Source organism: Diadema antillarum, unplaced genomic scaffold (genome assembly GCF_040938485.1).
Source record: "Diadema antillarum isolate AM-2024a unplaced genomic scaffold, OU_Dant_1.0 scf00000192, whole genome shotgun sequence".
Classification (NCBI taxonomy): Eukaryota; Metazoa; Echinodermata; class Echinoidea; order Diadematoida; family Diadematidae; genus Diadema; species Diadema antillarum.
The window spans coordinates 4,619,952-4,639,811 of record NW_027271081.1 but is presented as its reverse complement, the minus strand read 5'-3'; the positions used below and the strand labels follow the sequence as shown (position 1 = coordinate 4,639,811).

Below are 19,860 nucleotides of genomic sequence, written 5' to 3'. Positions count from 1 at the left end.
TTACTGTCCTAAATGTGCTAACATTTTCCAGAGACTCCAACCCCAAACGGGGCCCCAAGCATTAATTAAATGTGGAGATTTCTTCAACTGGAGATTTGGATCATAATTCGCGAAATTTCAGGTGCGCAAAGCACAACGTCCCTTGCGACCCAGATCCAGCTCAAGGGTTTGATGATATGTACTGGGTTGATGCTCTCTGGTACGTGCTATCTTAGCTTTATTTTTGAAAATATATGACAAAACTGAAGTTGGGTGGGAGAAAACTAAGCTTAAAGGGAGAAATACATCTTAAGCAGGAGAAACACACCTATAGACTGGGAGAATTCAAACTCAAGTGGGAGAACAGGAAAATTTGTGATAAAGGCCTCAAAGCGTGAGATCTCCCGCCGAAAGAGGGAGGATTGGGGTCTTTGCATTGCCAAGGAAACATCGCCCACGCAGATGAGAGGGCTCGAGAAGATACAAGGATGACTAAACGCGTGCATATTTTAGTACGGCGTTACAATTATGATCTCTTCTTACGCCGCATCTCCGGAAGCTAGTTAGATATTTCGGGAGGATGTGTAACCATGGCAACGAGATGACAGAATTGGAAATTCGCTGCGCCTTCCTTCCAGCGATGAAGCATTAAGATGTTATATTCTTTGCGCTACGTCATATCTTTGAGACCAACTTGGAACTTCGACTTTAACCTTTAGAAGCCTGCAGTGAATCATGAATTAAAGGAACAGGTCTTTGTTGAGATGGGTTTCCATTGTGTGTGTGTGTGTGTGTGTGTGTGTGTGTGTGTGTGATAATGAGAAACATCTCATGAAATAAAAAGTATGCAAGTCTATAAGAGGAATTTTTTAATGGCTGAGATATCATATCCAGAAACAAAGTGGTCCTAACAAAAGATGAGACCCATCGTTCATTAGTGCCATATTGCTTTACTTTGGTTTTGGATGTATTAAAGTTTTCTAAACTGATTTTCATCAAGTAAACTTTAGATACCGCTTAAAATTGTATGCTCTTCGATATTTCGTCAGTGGTTCCTAATTATTTCGCAAAAAGTCAAGATCTGAACTCCCCATCCAAACCAACTCTATACAATCCTTTAAAAAGTCATGCATATAATGTCACAGTAATTTGAGGGCCTCAGTGCCAGATTAATGTGTAACTCGTAGTGCTCTATTATTTCGTAAAGTCTTTCGCAAGTTGTGAAACTGCGCCTTAATCTACTGTAGCCACACGCAATTGACCGTTAAGCAATATTTCTGCACAAAATGGCTGCGAACAGGATGAGAATATTGCGGCAATTAAATTTGATGAGACAGGAGGGGGAAAAATTCGTTCACAAGATAATATTATTGTGAATATGCGGTACGCTACTTGTGTGTTAGTTGCGTCTCCATTTCCTTATGTTTTTGATTGACATACTCTATTATTTTGTCAATTTTCATACACATCTATCATCACTCTTATCCAACATTCGTGTTCTCTCCATCCAGCACCACCCCACGGTAGTTTCTGCCTCCCAGCACCGCTCGCCCAGCGTTCACGGGAGCTGAAATGCCAAGTAAACAAGTTAATGAATAGTTGATTCGTGCCTCAAGGGCCATGTACGACGGAGATTCGTCGACGCCATTTTGTTAAAGAAACAAGTCATCGTTGCTATATAGCGCTACATGCCGTTACACCATAACACCGCCGCATTTCTTCATAAGTTTTATTTTCCCTCTCCGTGTCATACCCAAGACATTTTCACGATGCACTACCGGTGCGTTCCAGATTGTATGCATTGTAGCTCCATGATCGTTGTAAACAATAATACCTGTAGTATTCTTTACAGTCCTGTCGGTAGCCTCTTGACTATTTTAAGTGCATTGTTGCCGTTACTAGTGAGCTTCAAGCAAACGACTCGTGTTCAGCACACATAAAGAGCCAAATTACAATACGACTTCGTCGGTGTTGGGGAACCGTCAGGGTGGCGTCAAAATGTCCCGAAATTGACCCAAGATGGCGATACGAATGGGAAATTTTCAATTTCGAGCGAAGTTGACGTGGTCAACAGCCAATCAAGAGCCGAAGTAAGTACGATACATATTCATACCACCTGGTCAACAAACACCCTAAACAATGAGTTCACGGCCATAACTGAAGTAACATTCACCTCATCACACTGATACACAAAATAACACTCAACGGACAAACCAAGATTCATCCCAACACAGTGCACACCGCACTGCACCGCACGTCCTTCGCACAATTACTTCCCACTCAGTGGGTGGCAAGATTTTCTTTACGTATCTCTTCGTTGTGCCCTTTGCACAATTACCCCCCACTCAGTGAGTGGCAAGATTTACTTTATGTATCTCTTTACCTGGGGCCATCTTCCTCGTCAAGCTTAGCTTATGATGATGGTCCCCTGCATTTCATTTTGATCATTTCCTATTGCTTCCTTTCATATATGATATTCGTTCTTGAAATAAAAGAAAATGTATGTAAGATCCAAACGTTACGAATATTAGCTGTGTAAATGACTATGTGAGTATTTTGTTGATTTGTTGATTTGTATTGATTTTGAAATGCAGAAATAAAAACTGAACTGAACTGAACTGAAGAAGGTCACAACATGGAGCTACACTGTGCTGTAGCTCCATGGTCACCGACTCACAAGATAACACCTGGGCCCCATTTCATGAATGATGTTAGGATGGCAACTCTTGCTGGAATGGCAACTTCCAGTTGTAACAGCCAATCAGGAAGCTGGATTCTTGTCGTTACTATGACAATTGCCATTCCAGCAAGAGTTGCTATCATATCAACTTTTTATGAAATGGGGCCCTGAACTACACACGAAGGCTACACGAAGATGTAAATCTTTATTTATAAGTTTACCCGACGGACACACGAAGGAAACACCACGACTACACGAAGATTTTGCCACCTTTCACGAAGTTGCCGTTGGATCCTGAGAAGATATATACCTGAAATCATACGATATGGCTCAAGAAACCCTGACCCTATGCTTTAATGTGCACCATCAGAGCCGAATATCTTTCGGGGCAGTATAACGCCTGCATGATTGTCATTATGGTACAGTCACTCCGTTAATATAATTCTAGTTAGGCAAGCTATCATATATTTATCTCGATCAGAACCTTGTAATTCATGCACCAATCTCAATGTTGTAGCCGCAGCTCCAGGAACTCTCCCAAACATAGTCGTTACATAATAGCGACTTCCGGCCTTCCAGTACGGTCATTCGTTTCCACTGGCATAGAAGTTCAGTGGAGGATCTGGATAAAACAGAGCTGTTTGTGTATGAGAGAGAGAGAGAGAGAGAGAGAGAGAGAGTGTGTGTGTGTGTGTATGTGTGTGTTTGTGTGTGTGTGTGTGTGTGTGTGTGTGTGTGTGTTCATCCAAATATTGCGTTCTGCCCTAAAGCAAGGGAGACGGATTCCATACTTCACTCCATACCTCGATAGAAAATAATGACCACTTAAAGGGATGGTACAGTATTGGTGGAGATGAGAATTGGGCTTTTAACTTTTTGCGAGATACCAAGAAAACACTTATGAAATAGTGCAGAGCACACCATTTTAAAAGGAATTCAAAGTTTATTTGATGAAAAACGGGTTTGGAATGACTGAAACATCCAAAAACAAAGAAAAACAAAGCGATCGTAATAAAGTGTGGGTCCCACACTTATTAGAATCGCTCTGTTTTGGATATCTCAGCCATTTCAAAACCTATTTGCATCAAATAAACGTTGAATTCCTCATGGAATTACATGCTCTTTCATATTTCATAAGAGGTTTCCCATTATCTCACCAAAAATGTTAGAAACCTGAAATTAAATCTCAACCAAAACTATACGATCCCTTTAATGTGTGTGAAGTATCTCAAAATACCAGCAATTCCTAGCCTTGGATATTCAACCACCTTTGTTTAACATTGTGGACACTTTTCGTCTCTGCGGATCCTTGCTCTGAAAGGCACAAGAATCTGTTTATCGTATAAAACATTTCAAGCGTTTCACAGCTGAGAAAAATGTAAAAAAAAAAGATAGAAGAAATAATGATGATACCTAAAGGGGAGATATAAAGCAAGACGTTCCGCTGAGTCATTCATGGGAGGAGGTTTGTTCCTCGTCGGTATTTCTTCTTGATATTTGCGTATTTTCATTTTCTTTTGCCTATTTAAATTTAATGAAGGACAAGTCCACCTTCATATACATAAGGATTGAGAGAATGCAGCAATATTAGTAGAACGCGTCAGTGAAAGTTTGAGGAAAATTGGACAATCCGTTCAAAAGTTACGAATATTTTAAGTATCTGCGCAGTCACTGCTGGAAGAGAAGACTACTACAGTGTATGATGTCACATGCATATAACTATATAAGGAAAATAAAAAAAGAATTTCACAAAACTTTTCTTTTTGAATAAAGTGCACATTTCTTCGACTTGCTACTGACGTATGTTATGGGTAATATTATTCCCCCTGCCTTCTGACAGAGAGAAGTCGAGTGTTATGCGAGAAAACTGGAAATATGTTGAATTTTCTTTATTCTTTCTTTATATCGTTGTACTCATGTGACATCATAAACTATAGTAGTCTTTTTATCCAGCGATGACTGAGCAGAATCTTCAAAAATTCATAACTTTTTAACGGATCGTCCGATTTTGCTCGAACTCTCACTGATATATTCTACTAATATTGCTGCATTCACTTAGTCCACATGTCTATGAAGGTGAACTTGTCCTTTAAGTGGTGCCAAGAATAATATGAAAAGGTGCAAGTTTGTCAGCCCTATCAGTATCGTTGGTTTGCGGCAGACTTGGCCCTTCACCAGAAGATCCCTGTCATCACGCTATCAGTCATCTTGCAGCTGTGCAATATACTCACAGTCCACACGTATTATTCGGTATATGACTCCACACATAATATCTGTTCTCGTCACTCATCTTTTGCTCATCTTACATGTACTAACTTGCGTATTTGTACAGGGGTGCCCTTGCACTACTATACCTTCTCGAGCCCATCAGATGAAAGGTATGTTTGGAGAAGCAGTTTTCTGCAGCGCAAGATCAGTGTATTCGAGAAGAGCGCTCTATAATGTCGGTACCGCTCACTTGAATTTTGGAAATGATTCTTTATCAATTTTAGGCGCTGACTGTTTTGGAAGCAGGTGGGAAGTAAATGTCGCATGTTCGCCACCCTGGACAAAGCTTGCCGAAAAGCTTGCCGACTCGCGGCTGGATCGAAGACTAGGTGCTTGACGTACAGCGGCTCTACAATACATCCGTAGTCGGAGCAGTGCCTCGCTTATTACAATGTGGTGTACTGAGTTAGTTATGAGGTACCGATTACAATTGTATTTCCAAGGGTATCGTTTCAGTGTGTTTCAGCGCAAGAAACACAGCATGCATGCGACTCTCAGCGTAGTGAATTTACTGGGTTCTATACACTGTACTGAGTGTGCTTTGCAGGGCATAAATAATAGTCGTAGACGTTTTTCATCGGGAAAAATCTTGATCTACGAGGAGAAGATATATAAATTATTTCGTCATATCTTCCCAACTTGCAGTCTCTCTCTTTCTCCTTCTAACAGGCTTCTTCTTCTTCTTCTTCTCCGCCTTCTTCATCTCTCTCTCTCTCCTGCCCTTTCACTCCCTTTCACAACTAGGAAAATCACACATCGAAGGATCCGACTTGATGGGTTCTTGATGGGCACCTCAGTCTCAAGAGAGCGATTTATTCTTTTGTCTGTTTTCCGATATGTCAGTAGCCTATGCCTGTGTATTCAAACCACACCGATAAACAGTAGCATCTTCTGTTTATTGCTTCGCGTGAAACAGACATGATCATCTGCAGAAAAGATTTGTCCGTACGTGAACGAGTCACCCCCACGGCACCGGTCATTTTCTGCAGGCTTAATGTTGTGAGCGGAGGCCCCCCCCCCCCCCCCACCCCCCACCCCGTCTCTCATCGAATGCGACTCGATGAGCACCACGACACGAAACGGTACCATCAGGTGAATGCATAATGGATACTGCTCAGCAGCCGTCTAGACAGTGCTGTGTATAATGTCATGATGTCGGAGTGTCTTCGTGTATAATTTAAAGCGTTGGCGCACGCGAGTGACGGGTCAAGTGTAAAGAATCGAGTTTCGGTGTTACTCCTTATACTGGCGCAAAATGCTATTGACCTTCTCGAAAGGAAAAGTTCATCGAGTCACTATTCGTATTAATGTATCAACTACTTTTGGTTCTCAATGAAAACATAAATTAAAGGGTAGTGGTTCTCAATGAAAACAAAAATTAAAGGAGGGCATTCCTTCCTCCGAAATTCTCTGAAAAGGATAACAAATCAAATAAAGAAATCATTATAGGAATGTAGGAGTCACGCAATGAATGCTGTCGATTCGTTTGACAATGATACCCACATGTAATTTTGTTGGCTGACACCTGACTTTCAATTGGTCTGCTCATGAATGAGTCACCGATTATTACATTTCTTTCGCTTATCCAAAGCCATTACATGTTATTGGGCCATGTATAGGTCGCCGTCACTCACGCGCTAGAGGTCTGTAGAGGAATTATGTCGAGCTAATGAGGATAATTACGCCATCCTCGAATTGTAATTGGCTCTTCGACACAATGTCATAATGAGACCCACGGGGGCTGGTGTACGATTACTTTCAATATTATACTTGCACTACTTGCACGTATAATGTTGCCATCTACATCACATAATGATAATCAGACTAAACATATCCATTACTTTTTATATCAAATGGGATAATTCAGATCATGTACATATCGCAGCAGACTCAATATGTTCAAGATCTTATCTTATATTTCTGACGTAGGGCCTACATATTATTTCCTTTTCTTATGGACAAGAAGTTTTTACCCACCATGTCCCTCTCGACCCAGGTGTATAAATGGGTAGCTGGCAACACGAGGGTAATAATAGTGGCAGGGCCCTCTGGTAGAAACACTGAAGAGGCTACCCTGGATAAAGAAGACTTTATTATTATCAATTTATGCGACCCCGTGAGTATTGTGACAAACACAATGGTTAGACTATGGAGGTACGTTGTAGCTCCATGGTTATACTGCGCTGTGTGAAACGGGATTGTTCAGTTGATCACGAGTATTCGCAGGCAAAGCTGAATTTGTCATGCCCATCGATCTTCAGCAGTCCACATGCAGTCCACGTGAAGTCACCCGACAAACGCCGGAGGCCCAACACACACGGAAGTTATCATCCGTATCGAATTCGCCGATACTGTTCAACTGTTTGCGTGTTTGTGTGTGTTTATTTTTGTATTAACGATATGAAACCAGGCAAAAAAGAGACGGCACAGGGCGCAATGTAATATGATACAGCTTCCTTTTTCAAAACGTTTTCCTGGAAAAGATTTGTTTGTGGGATATTTTTATAACACTTCGAAGTATTGATAATGACAAAATGCCTCAACATCAATCTTTCTTCTGCGTGTGGGCACGATATTGTTTTAGTCCACTCAGTCTTCGCTTTGCGGCCTATCCCTTTCAAGCTTACGTTACGGGTTACCATTCTCATAAAACAAGCAGGACTAGAAAGACAACAACAAACAGTGCAGCAACGTGACTTGGCCGAAACCTTGTACTTGTGAGGTTTCTTGCAACCTAGCTTGCTTCGTGTAGGCGGGTATATGTAATTACGGCCATTAAGTGGAACCCTTTTTGCTATCTGACTTTGGCAGTGATGATGTTTTGCATATCTTGATCCGGTTTAAGGCGGTTCTCTCACTTCGGTACTTAAGTGATAGCCAGGCGAATCCTGTTTCGTCTTGGATCATGGATCGTGATACGGGAACTGAAGTGAAACCGAGTCACGGAGTCGTATACGCCAACACAAGGATTGTTTTGCTTTCCAGAATAATGGCATCCACGCCCGCATGGTCATAGGTCGCCGCAGTTGACACCGAGTAAAGAGCAGTGTAGAGTGTAGAGCACCGAGTGTAGAGCACCGAATGTGTATCACTCTAACACATGAAAATTGCGCGTAAATGCAAAGTGATGATAGATTGCTGATAGTTGTTGATAGATTGCTGATTGTAACTCGTAATACATTATACTGCGAAATTTACAGGAGCACCTCATCTTAAACCTAAAGTACCCCCCCCCCCCAAAAAAAAAAAAGAATAAAATAAACAGACACACACTCTGTGGCCTAGAATTACCTTTGGCAAAATCAAAATCAAAATCATACCAAAAAAAAAAAAAGAGAGAAAATAATGATGATAAAAGAGATATTAGTAAGCTGTTGGTTTGCTATGGAAATAGAAAAAACGTTTCCACGGAGATTTTATCTGATGAGGTTACGCATGTAGACTTACGTCAAGAAATCGACTAATCTTTTATGATTATTGCAAGTCGCTATGAAATAGCAACATTTTTTTTTTTAAACCAAACAAGTGATTCCAGAGAAGACCGAGAAGTCGGCTTCTTTTCGAAGTGCGTCATCTCTGCATTCATTATCGAGCTTTAAATCTGCGACGCGAACGCTAAGACGACGCTAATTAGGCCGAAAATGGTGTTCTGCACATGCGCGTAGCAGCTGTTGCCATTGTTCAACCCGGGAGGCTGCGTCGTCTTTTATAGCCTTTGCGTCACAGATCTAAATCTCGCTATTATAAAAATGTATGGCTTCAGGAGTAGCCCTTTGTCCACACGAAGATAGACATTGTGCAGCGTATACCAACTTAAATGAGTATAATGAAACTCTTATGAGTATTCTTTGCTCTCGAGATAGCATGACATGTCAGCAACTAGATGGATGTATACGATCGTTTATAAGAGAACTTGGAAGCGTACGCAACAAAGACATATTTTACTGTTCTTGTTTTGCATTCAACCTGAAAAGTACATTTCAGTCATAAACTCTTCTTTAGGTTTTCGATATTGTAATAAGACAATCGCGTGATTTTCTTCCACCTCTGGTTCGTCCTTCTATTGTCTCGTCAGTTGTGTGTTTTTATTTGTTTATTTTTTTCAACCGTATACAAACAAAGAAGGACAAAAATACACACGAATTACATGATTTATTAAATGCAAATGTCTTATTTTATGCATGTGCACATAAATCTTTCTTTAAAAGTGCCTTTCATTTTCACTTAGGTCTCATGCTGGATGTGTACCCTCCGTATGTTTATGTGCCTGCAAAGTTGCTCCGCTGAAAATGTCATCATTTCTTGCATCAGCCTGTAGTGTGGGCTTGGCTCAATCACGTCTGTACGTTTGTTCCTCTTGCCTTACAGCTGCACGACTAGATCACTGGGGCGAACAGCATGAACTCCGGAAGCAGCCGGATCGTCTACGAGTGTGTCTCCCAGCGGGACCTCTCGTCCATCTGGCCGGACGAATCGCCTCTGCGAGCCGCTCTCCGTTCGTCCCAGCAGAGCATCGGTCCCGGCACGCCGCAGCTCCATGTCGGCGAGGGATTCGACGAAGCCGTCAGAAGTCGCCGCGGGATCTCGCGTATGACATCACTGATGACGACACTATGGAAGAGCCCTCGGTACTACCGATGGCTTCTTACCATAGCCTCGTCGTTAATGTTTGCGTGCTTTATGGGGTTTTTCAACAGCTTTGGTGTCCTCTACATGTGCCTCAGAAGGGACCTGCAATCCTCGGCAACAGAAACAGGTGAATTGCGAAATGTTAAACCTAAGGAAGCAGTTGATGAGAGCTCGGCGTAATCGACAGCATCTGGGCCAAATTGACCTAAACTGGAAAGGCATTGCAGTGATTAGCTAATTTTCGATCTTCCATTAGCATTTCAGCGGTATAGCTAGTGCATGGGCCATCTCGACGGGCGTACGAGTGGAACACGCTCTTCGTGTCGTCACACGCCGATCGAGGGTGGGATTTAGGACGCAAATTACGGTAAATGAAATGTCCTCGCGTGTCCATTGTGTTTATGTCTCCAGATGTACAAAAGCGCCAATAACCGAATCCTTTGATTTTGTTCACACAGGTTGGGTAGCCTCTCTCGCTTGGGCCCTAGTTCTTTTGTCGCCACTTATCACCGCAATCTACCAAAGACTCGGACCTCGTTTAATCACCGTGGTCGGCGTCATTCTCTGCTTCGTCGGCCTCTTCGCATCGACGTACGTAGAAGAAGCATGGGTGCTCTTCATCACCATTGGTCTCTTGTTCGGCGTCGGCATCAACTTCGTGTTCGTCAGCACCATCAACGTCGTCATTGCCTACTTCGAAAGCCACGAGTGCGCCATGCCCACAACGCTGCCCGGCGTAGGAGCGACTATAGGTGAGTCATTGATAAGGTAGACCTATATAGCACCTGTATGGCACCTGTAGAGCCGTATAATTGAGGTGAAGACACAATCGTTGATTGTTAATCTGTCTGCAGTAACACAGTGACCTAGTCTACTGAACAACTTGAAGAATTGCAGAATTCGTGTTTCTCTCTAATTTTGCGTGTAATGAGGTTATCATGTCACCCCACCGTTACCAGAGTGTTACTTATAATAGTTATTTTGTTGGGTCTTACAGGGTGCTATAAATCTAGACCGTAGCAAACGATGTATCGTAATAGCTCCCTACGAAATCATACACAGGCAACTGTCCGCTATAACGCAGTTTCTCGGGACCGGCAGTTTTCTTTTGTTATATTTCGTTATAGCCAAACAATAAAGTGTATAAAGATAAGTAGACAATAATGTTGGGACCTGAGTGTTTTTCTTTGTGTAACGAGAATTTCGTTATAACTGTGTTCGTTATTACGGGGGTACTCTTTAAACTTTTTATCGTCTCTTTCGGAACTTGCAAACCATTTCACCTGTTTTGATGATTGTTTTGTCCCTAATTAACCCGACAACGTTTCACAGGGATGCTTATCTTCTGCCCTGTAATGGAGATCGTCTTCGACCGCTTCGGCTGGAGGTCGTCTCTCCGCGTCATATCATCCGTCATCCTTGTCTGCGGCCTCGCCTGCAGCTCGCTCTACAGGCTGCCGCCCCTGCCCCCGCAGGACAGGTCGCCGGAAGCTACCCCTAATCCTGACGAGGACAGACTCAGGAAACTGCACGCCAAAGAACTCGCTCTGAGACGGAAGAAGGAGAAGCTGCGTAAATCCAAGGACAACTACAAGTTGCTCCTGAAGGACCCCATGCACTGGATCTTTGGTCTGGCGACGCTGATATCCAGCATGGTTCTCCTCTGCAACGCCATAAATCTGGTGAGTGATCCTGTGCTTGTCGTGTCTGTATTAAAATTCAGCCTTTATAAACGTAAATTATGACAGAAACGGAGAGAAACAGAACTTTAAACAAGATAACAGAAAGAGAATCACAATATAAACATGTGTGCTTTAAACCCGAACGAAATATAGCAGCTTTTATGTGGCAGTTATAGGTTTATTTCTTTTTTCCTCCACATATATACTGTGTCGCGGTTTGTTTTGCCTTTTTAGTTCTTCAATATGTATCTGACGTACACCTCAGTTTGCCGTTTTCCCAAACCTCTCGTGGTCAGAATAATTTACCTCTACATGAAGTTACACATAGACCATGTAGATTTTGTCACATGTGTTTCTTTCTTATTTCATTACGTTTGAATTTTGCCAATTTGCATGAGTCCCGCAGCAATGAATTGCCTCCCCCTAAAAGGGAATGATATTTATTTGATTGTCCCTATATGTTGATAATACTCAAGCTTTAATCGTTATCTTTCGGACCTTTCAAAGTAGAACGAGAGCGAGAGAGGAAAAAAAATTGTGTACGTCGATAGCAGATGTCCATTGAGGCATATCCAGGACAACATCAAGTGTAGTAGATATTCGACTTTGTCCCGCATCTGCCTAGCCATGCCTCTCTCTTATACATGCAGCCACTTAGAGTCTTCTGCAAGTGCGTGACCTGTTCGTGGCACACGAAATCGCTCCCCCAAGTGGAAGCACTACGTGCATTGACTTCCGGGTCAGGCTAATACTGTGGCCGATGGTTCCACCGTGATGGGCCCGGCGGTGATCGGAGTGTTAACGCGGCCCTGCAGTCTGGACCCGGGGACGTCCATTCTTGGGTGGCATTGGACCTAGACGGGCGTCTCACCCTGTCGGTCGAGGGTCGTGACCAGCCTGGATGAAGCTACTCTGGGGAGCTGCATTGCGAGATCCTTTCTCCGTTTAAGAAAAGGTGATGAAAAGACTGGGTTGTCGAAAAGAGGAGGGAGATAAAATGAGCCAATACCAACTGATAGATCTAAGCTCAAGCTTCAAGGAAGGATATTATTTTATTCATTTATTTTTCCCAGTAGGGAACATCCTACAAGAACGAATGTAGCACGATATGTACTCATCATGCTATTAGCAGAAACATCGCATTTTCAGTTTTACAGAGTGAAAAAAAACAAAACAAAACACACACACCAAGAAGAAAATCAAAGCAGGCAAGGTGACATGACCTATACATGTTTGCGTGAAACACCATAAATTGAATGACGATCCAGAATGGGTCTTTCTTTCATCGTACCACACTTGAACACTAGCAAGGTGAGCCAAACCACTAGACGTGACACAGAGGTGCATAAAAACGCCATGCGAACTTGGTGAAACACACATTTTGAGTGCCATGCTCAAGCACACACAGTCATCCACACACAACACATGACTCACACAAGCACATGTCATGCATGCTTCAATTGGAGTCGTTCTTAGGCTGTTGCTTTCATTCGCTGGCTCTAGTAGGCATTACACGTTTTCCGGCACCCAGGCCTTTCATCTGGTTTTCTTGAATGGATAAAGAATCCAGGAGGCCCCCAGATAGCTAATCCGCGATGACGAGGCACGCCGTTCTCCCGGCTTGTATGGATGAACTCAACCTCAACTAGCGACCCGGATGTGTGGAAAGCGAGGGAGAGAGAAAGGGAATGTGGTCGACTGGGAGAAATTAAATCAGCAGGGTTTACCGGACAGCGAATCTTGTTGTTCCGGGGAGTGTTCCAGCCGTAAGTTTGTTTTTCCCGTACAGGCAGCATCAGAACCTAACGAAATCGATATAATCTCAAGCTCATTTTTGTTAGTGAAAGCACCAATGAGCACAAGAAAGCAGAAACAAAGATCTCAAGCAAACAAACTTCTTCCAATCTTAATGACGTCTAGATGTGAATGCATGACATCCCACGTGTAGACCTCAATAATTGGAAGAGGTTTGTTCTCTTGGAAGCGATTGTCTTCCGTATCATCCATTTGAAGTCAACAGAACTCATGTAAAGATTACTGCTTACTGAAAAAAAGACAAATTTCTCCTCTTAGATCACACAGAGCAATGATTTTGACACACACCTAAAACCGATCCATCTGAAATGATGCCGGAGGTACTGAGATTCAGTATAAGCACTACTCCTTAGACATTGGCAATTGTTTTAATCATTTTGGCAAAAAACCCCCCCAAAAACTTACATTTTAATTATGATTTCTTGCAAGTTCTTGTCAAGCGTCTTCACATGGATGATTTTTCATTTTCCTTTTTGCGCAGTAAACCACACTTTTGAAAAAGAAGTGTGCAAGTAACCACTTTGGCATACACTATTTTCTCAAAGCACTTCACGAAGGAATTATATCTGATTGTTTGAGCTGAGTAATGCTCTTCCAGCATTCTGAACCAATCATTCTTGCAAATTCGCTCGCACCTGGAAAAAAAAACAGAAGAAAACGGCTCTTCACATGTTTGACATGAAGATGGAGATGCCTTGTAAGTCTTCTAGTTTCTCTAGGCTACGATTAAAAGAACTTCTCAAAGTTTGCCAAATTCAAAAGTAAATTGTGTCACAACCCAAGGAGGATACTGATGCTGCCTGTACCATGTAATTTTTGCCCACTTTCCTCTGTTTGGCGCCATTTTGGTGAGTATAAGGCGCCAGTAAAACAGTCTGGTTTGTTCCTCCATCACAGTTATGACAAAGAAAAACCTAACAAGAATTATTTTCTTCGTGTTACGAAAACGAAGATATGGTCTGCTTTACATAAATTAAAATCATGATTTATAGAGTGCAATTTGGATATATTTCAGAAGTGATAAACAAAACAACAAAATCGTTTCATAGCCTAAAAAATGCGTTACGCCATTATCTCGCAGGTAATTGGTGAAGGAAAGTTGTTTTTAGATGAACTGCTGTTTAATAGACATTTTGAGATGTTTGTGAAACGAATGCTAGCTGCATAAAGCTACCTGATTTTGATCATAATCTTATAAAGAGATCTCACTACCAAATTACTATCACCACTAATGCGTGACGTGCCAAGGACGCGTTCGTCCCATTGGCCAACTTTGCTTTAGATTCATGATTGAAGTACAGGCATGTGAAGTGAAAAAAAAAAACATTTTTCAAGAAACATAGTATGTGAGGAACAAAGCAGACTGGATTAACCCTCATTTGAAACAGCCATGTGTGCTGTATTTGCTCGTACGAACCAGTAATTTGCCAATCGCAATGTACAAGAAACAAGAAGAAGCCTGCCAAAAGTGTGTAATATGCATATAATACAAACTCTTTCTGCTTCAATTGTGTATAATTTATGCAGTAATTAGATGAACAGGCCAGTTCAAAGCCGTACGAAGTAGAAAGAAATCTATGATAATGAAGAGAAAAGAAGTATGAAGTTTTCTTGCTTGAAAACATTTGGTCAATTTTCTTCAAGCTGGAGACCATGAGAATGTTTCTGCAGTGAGAGCTAAAAGTGTACGTTCTCATTTTAATCATTAGTGTTTTCTGGCTTGCTCAGAATGGCAAGAAAATAGTCGAGCTTGCAAAGATTGGCACTTATTTGCCGTTCATAATCAGGCAGTGACGCTGTGCAGATGAATGAATTTAGCGTCTCCATTTCTTCATGTTTCTTACCGTGCGAGTGGCAATGTCGGTTCTACGCTATGGTTGGTTGCAGACATTTCATTCGTATCGTTTTACTTTCTATTTCACTCACTGCAAATTTCCAAATTGTTCCAAAATACGTACTAAAAAAAGCCCACAATTTGACAACCATTCCACATTAGCAGAGGTTGCTCCAAATGACCGCAGTCAGTTATCTAGATATCCTGGGGATTTCAAGTTAAAGAGGGTCTTTTTTTACTTTTTTTTTCTCTGATACATTCGACGACTCCATGGCTCTTTCAAAGCGACAGTCAGCGATATCGCCTCAACTTTGACGTCACTTTGAGACCTCCATCTTTCGATCTCGACGAACATCGATAGATCATCAATCGTATTTTTTTTTTTTAATGATCGTCATTTTTTTTTTCCATTTCGTTTTCATAATGTTTTGCTCAGGATACATGCCATCAATGGCATCCCGTCTGGAAAATTCTTTTTTTTTTAATTCACTGAACCATTTTTAAATTCTTCCCTAGGTTTATGGCGAATATATGACAAAATGAGATGAGGAAAAGATATTATTTCTCGTGTTCAGTTTTTCCTGTTACTTGTTGCCTTCTGTTTTCATCTTTTTTTATTAAATATTCCTCATCTTTGTGGGAAAACTTATCATCGAATAACAAAAATCCAACATGATTTTTAAACCATTTTCATGGCGAGTGGCAAAATTTCATCAAATTAATAGATGCAGGAAATGAAAGATGTTTTAAACATCAAACAAAGTGTTTAAAATAGTTTCATTGATATGCAGACTTGTAAATGTCTTGTAATCAGCTCGCCACGTCTGCACGGCAATTTCTTTTCCCCCCGAAGCTGTTCCAGGAAATTTTGGGATATTATTACAACTTTAAACAACTGGAATGAAGTGAGATGACCGATGCGTGTTGTTATGTGACCTCTTGATTTTCATTTTGATATTCCGTCGACTTTTGTTCAGTAGCAGCAGAAACGAAGAATACACACAAGTCACGTGTAGTAGTGTCTATCGTCAAATCCAATGTATACCGAGAAGCATTTTGTTAAGAATCCATGTATCATGCTTTCCCAGAATATATTTGTAACATTGCGTTTGTGCCATGGATGCTTCAAATAAAATCAAACACCAATATACTCCCACTGTAAAGCTCATGTATGATGTTATTTTCTGCTCAAAAGAATAGATATCTACACCTCTTCATCGCATATTAGCATATATATACCGATGTGTAAATCTGAGACCTGTACCTCATGGTAAAGCATGGCTCGCATGATGTGTATGAATTTGCAATTTAATATGCAACCCATTTCTGTTGTGTGGTCTTTGTAAAGAAGACATGTCTTCTCCTAACTTGGATTGCACTTTTTCAGATTGCTGTCTTATTAAAAAGCCAAAAAATTAACCCAGTACAGGAGTTTTGACCAACATAAAGAAATAGTCTCTTTAATTCCCTTTTTTTTTTAAAGAGAGAGACAAAACAAATTTGATCATCAGATCTGATGGTCTTTCGGTTTTATAGTTGATAAGAAATTATGAAATAATATGAAGGTAAGTAATATCTCAACTCCTAAAGGCAGGAAAAATTGCTCGGATTCAATTCATATTTTCAATCTTCATTTTTTTTCAATTTATGTATTCATTCTTTATCATGCCAGAAAAAAAAATCACAATTAAATGGCATTAATGGTGACCCCTTGAGATTGGTATATTTTTTAGAATTATTTTAACACAAATTTAAAATCATTTTTCAGTAAATTCTGCCTTTATGTATAGTCACTTCCTTTAAGTTAACACTCTCGTGACATGTAGCGTATCGCTCTAACAGGCGCTACGGCATGTGTGCCAGTGATGTGGGTATCTGACGGCATCCATTTTGTTTCTTTTTGCCTCCTTGTGTGCCATAGGTGGAAATCATGACGCTGGCGGGGTACAGCAACGAGCGGTCGGCGTTGTACATGTCCATTTTGGGCTTCGTCGACACGGGGGCGCGTTTGGTCGTGGCGTTTGTCGGTGACCGGCTGCCCTGCTCCCGCATTCTCATCATCCCGGCTGTGTGTCTGGCCAACGCGGGGGTCACTTTCATGCTTACAGTTACGACACAGGCCGCAGCCATGATTACATATGTTACTGGTGCGTTGAAAGTGAAATATCATGCCTCCACTCCGTCTGCATTCAGAGCAGAGTCTATTTTCTTTTCACCCAAAAGTTGTTTACCCAAGTAGTAAATATGCCATTGTCTTAACTGCTCTTGTAAAGTTCTTTTGAATAAACATTGCATGCACTACAGTGCATAAACAAACATATGTATGAAACTAGCCAGACATTTCATTCGCATTTCGTCAAGAGTGTCCAAGCATCAGAAGTGTGAAAATTTCAGAGTATTCCTTGTCGACAAGCAAGGCCTTTTCATTGTCTTTTTTTTTGGCGAAATGATCCGACCTGAAATCCCAAATCTCTGTCTGATCAAGAATTCTCAATATCGTATCTTTCCAATGAAGTTCTTGATATTATCACGCTATATCTTATATTACGTAGAAGAAAAAAAAAATCCTGTTGGTCGTCCTCATTTCAGTTTTCCAAGATTTCGTCTACGAATATCTGGTAATACACAGAAGAATGCAACAAATCCGTGTTAGAGTCCAACTAAAGAGCAAAATTCCTCTTGACACCATACCTGATGTTACATTCTGTTTGCAAAGTCGAACCCAAAATTTTTAAGTAATCTTTCAGATACCATATAGCCCTTAATCTTCGGTGTTCCTCTCAGCAGCGCTGAGTCAAACTTGATCGGCCTTCTTGTAGGTAGAATCTCTTCAAGGACGCACAGTACTAGTACATGTCTACAACTACATGTTCAGTCGAACTTGTCTATAGCGGTCACCCCAAGTGAGACGGAAAAAGTGGCCGTTATAGACAGGTGGCCGCTTTAGGCAATGTCGTTAACATGGCTTTTCTCTTTTGGGAATTGTGTTTAGTGGTCGCATGTGGCAGGTGGTCGCTGTAGACGGCGGTCGCTATAGACAGGTTTGACTGTAGTACACCTATAATCACATCATATTGTTTAATTTTTCGTTGCAGTTGTTGGAATAGCCAGAGCTATCCTGTACTCGATCATCTACGCCGCGTCCGTTGAGACATTCGGACACGCCGTCCACCAGGAGTCTTTTGCCTTCATCCTCCTTATGACAGGCCTCGGCTGCCTGCTGGCCCCAATCATACCAGGTGAGAGTCGTCAACCTTCCGTCAGTCAAAACCACGTGGATTGATTTTGCGGAAATCGAAGTAAATTCTTAGGTCAAAGTCTGGAAAGAGGTTCTTAATTGCATCGTGTGAGTCGAGCATTGTATCTTGTTCTCTAGTCTCAGTGCATTCGATTTGACTTTTCTGCACTTGTCATCTTGTTCGCCTTTGAGAGGACCATTTTATGCTCAGAAAAATCAACCCACATGCCGTCAGATTTATCACACCTATAGATGACTAATTCATTGTAATTATCTCAGAGATTTGGTTTTCCATGGAAAAGATTGCGACTAACTATGGCACAGTGAGTTTCGCGTTAACGTCCATATAACGGACATGTCTCATTTCACTCTAAAATTTGGAAAATCATTGAAAATGGGAGTTTATACGTCAAACTCATCATCCGCGTTCCAGATGTCTGTGAAACTGTTTTCGTTTGGCTTTCACTGCGTGGGTTAGGAGGAGAAGTAGATTTTTAATGTCGTCACGGCAGGTAAATGAACGTTGCTTTTCAAATGTATATTTTTTGAGCGATTAAACAGAAACAGATGGACATGAGACGCTGTAAGGCAAGATAAAGCCCTGCTTGAAACCAAAAAGGCAAAAATCACACCATAATTATTGTTACACAGGTATTATACGTTTTCACTCGGTATTGTATTGGTGTGACTGATGTTGTGTATCTTGTTACTCTGCCGTTCATAGGTCTCAGTTTTGACTTGACGGGGACGTACAAGTATGCCAACTACTGCTTCTCCGTGCTGTGGCTGGTGGCGTGTGCCAAATACCTGGCCGTGTATTTTATGAAGAACTACCGCAACAAGATGCAGTTCGCCGCCCAGACGCTAGAACAGTCCTCCGCCGCCGTCGCGGAAGAGGAAGGCTGCCTCGACGCCGACTCCGCGCGCGAGGCAAAACGCGAGGAGGCGGAAAGCTCGTCCGGGCATCCGCTAGGACAGGGCCCCGAGCCTCCGCCGTCCCCGCCGCCGTCGCCGCCGCCTCCAGAATACTCAGAGGTGTGGGCCTTTCCACCTAAAGAGCCACCAAAGTATGCAGTCATCGACAAGGTCACCGTCGTGTAGGAGTATCTCTATAACGAGTTTTGCAAGTAGGCCTACACGCGGCTTGTCTCACTGCGATGCTCCTGACCAAATCCTGCGTGGAACCGACCTTTTTTTTTCTTCAGTTGAAAAAGTGCAATGTTATCAAAGCCAGCCTACTGCAGTCGTTTTTATTCATTAATTTATAATTTTTTAACACTATTTAGGTTGAGTGATGTCTGAATGAGTGTGTCTGTGGGACTATACCATGCATGGGGAAATGGAGCAGAGATACTATTCACATATCTCGTTTTGCGTCCCTGGGTTTTTTGTTTGTATGACCGTGCCTATTTTGTTTGTGTGCGCGTGCTAGAATATTGAGAAGATGTTGAGGAAGTATGTTACTCTGTGCGTGGTGGTAAATTCTAAATAGTGGTTTAATGTGACTGGAAGAATGTGTGGAGTAAATAAAGAGAATTCCTATTTATTACACGTCAATGGTGCCTAAAGCTATCGATTGCTATTTTTGTAACTTGTAACATCTCTTGCTCGCACAGTAAAAGGTATGAACAAAATTTATGAAATGTCAGAACGCCGATGTAGATTTGCAAAGACTGCTTACTGCTATTTATGCCAGAGTAACATCACAATAGTACTAATTATATTCCCTGGTATG

The 19,860-nt window shown here is 41.7% G+C and overlaps 1 protein-coding gene across 1 annotated transcript; it reads left to right on the top strand.

Moving 5' to 3' along the window:
* The first annotated feature begins 9,087 nt into the window (after window positions 1–9,087).
* LOC139723507 (monocarboxylate transporter 2-like) lies at window positions 9,088–19,226 on the top strand. The gene is made up of 6 exons (XM_071634745.1): window positions 9,088–9,683; window positions 10,015–10,308; window positions 10,889–11,238; window positions 16,809–17,034; window positions 17,983–18,126; window positions 18,850–19,226. The coding sequence occupies exons 1-6, from the start codon at window positions 9,326–9,328 to the stop codon at window positions 19,224–19,226; spliced, it is 1,749 nt and encodes a 582-aa protein (XP_071490846.1). The 5' UTR covers window positions 9,088–9,325.
* The last annotated feature ends 634 nt before the right edge of the window (window positions 19,227–19,860 follow it).

Coding starts and splice junctions, on each gene's coding strand:
- LOC139723507 (XM_071634745.1), top strand. CDS start 9,326: ATGAACTCCGGAAGCAGCCGGATCGTCTACGAGTGTGTCTCCCAGCGG. Junction 9,684..10,014: donor ATCCTCGGCAACAGAAACAG/GTGAATTGCGAA, acceptor TTGTTCACACAG/GTTGGGTAGCCTCTCTCGCT. Junction 17,035..17,982: donor CATGATTACATATGTTACTG/GTGCGTTGAAAG, acceptor TTTTCGTTGCAG/TTGTTGGAATAGCCAGAGCT.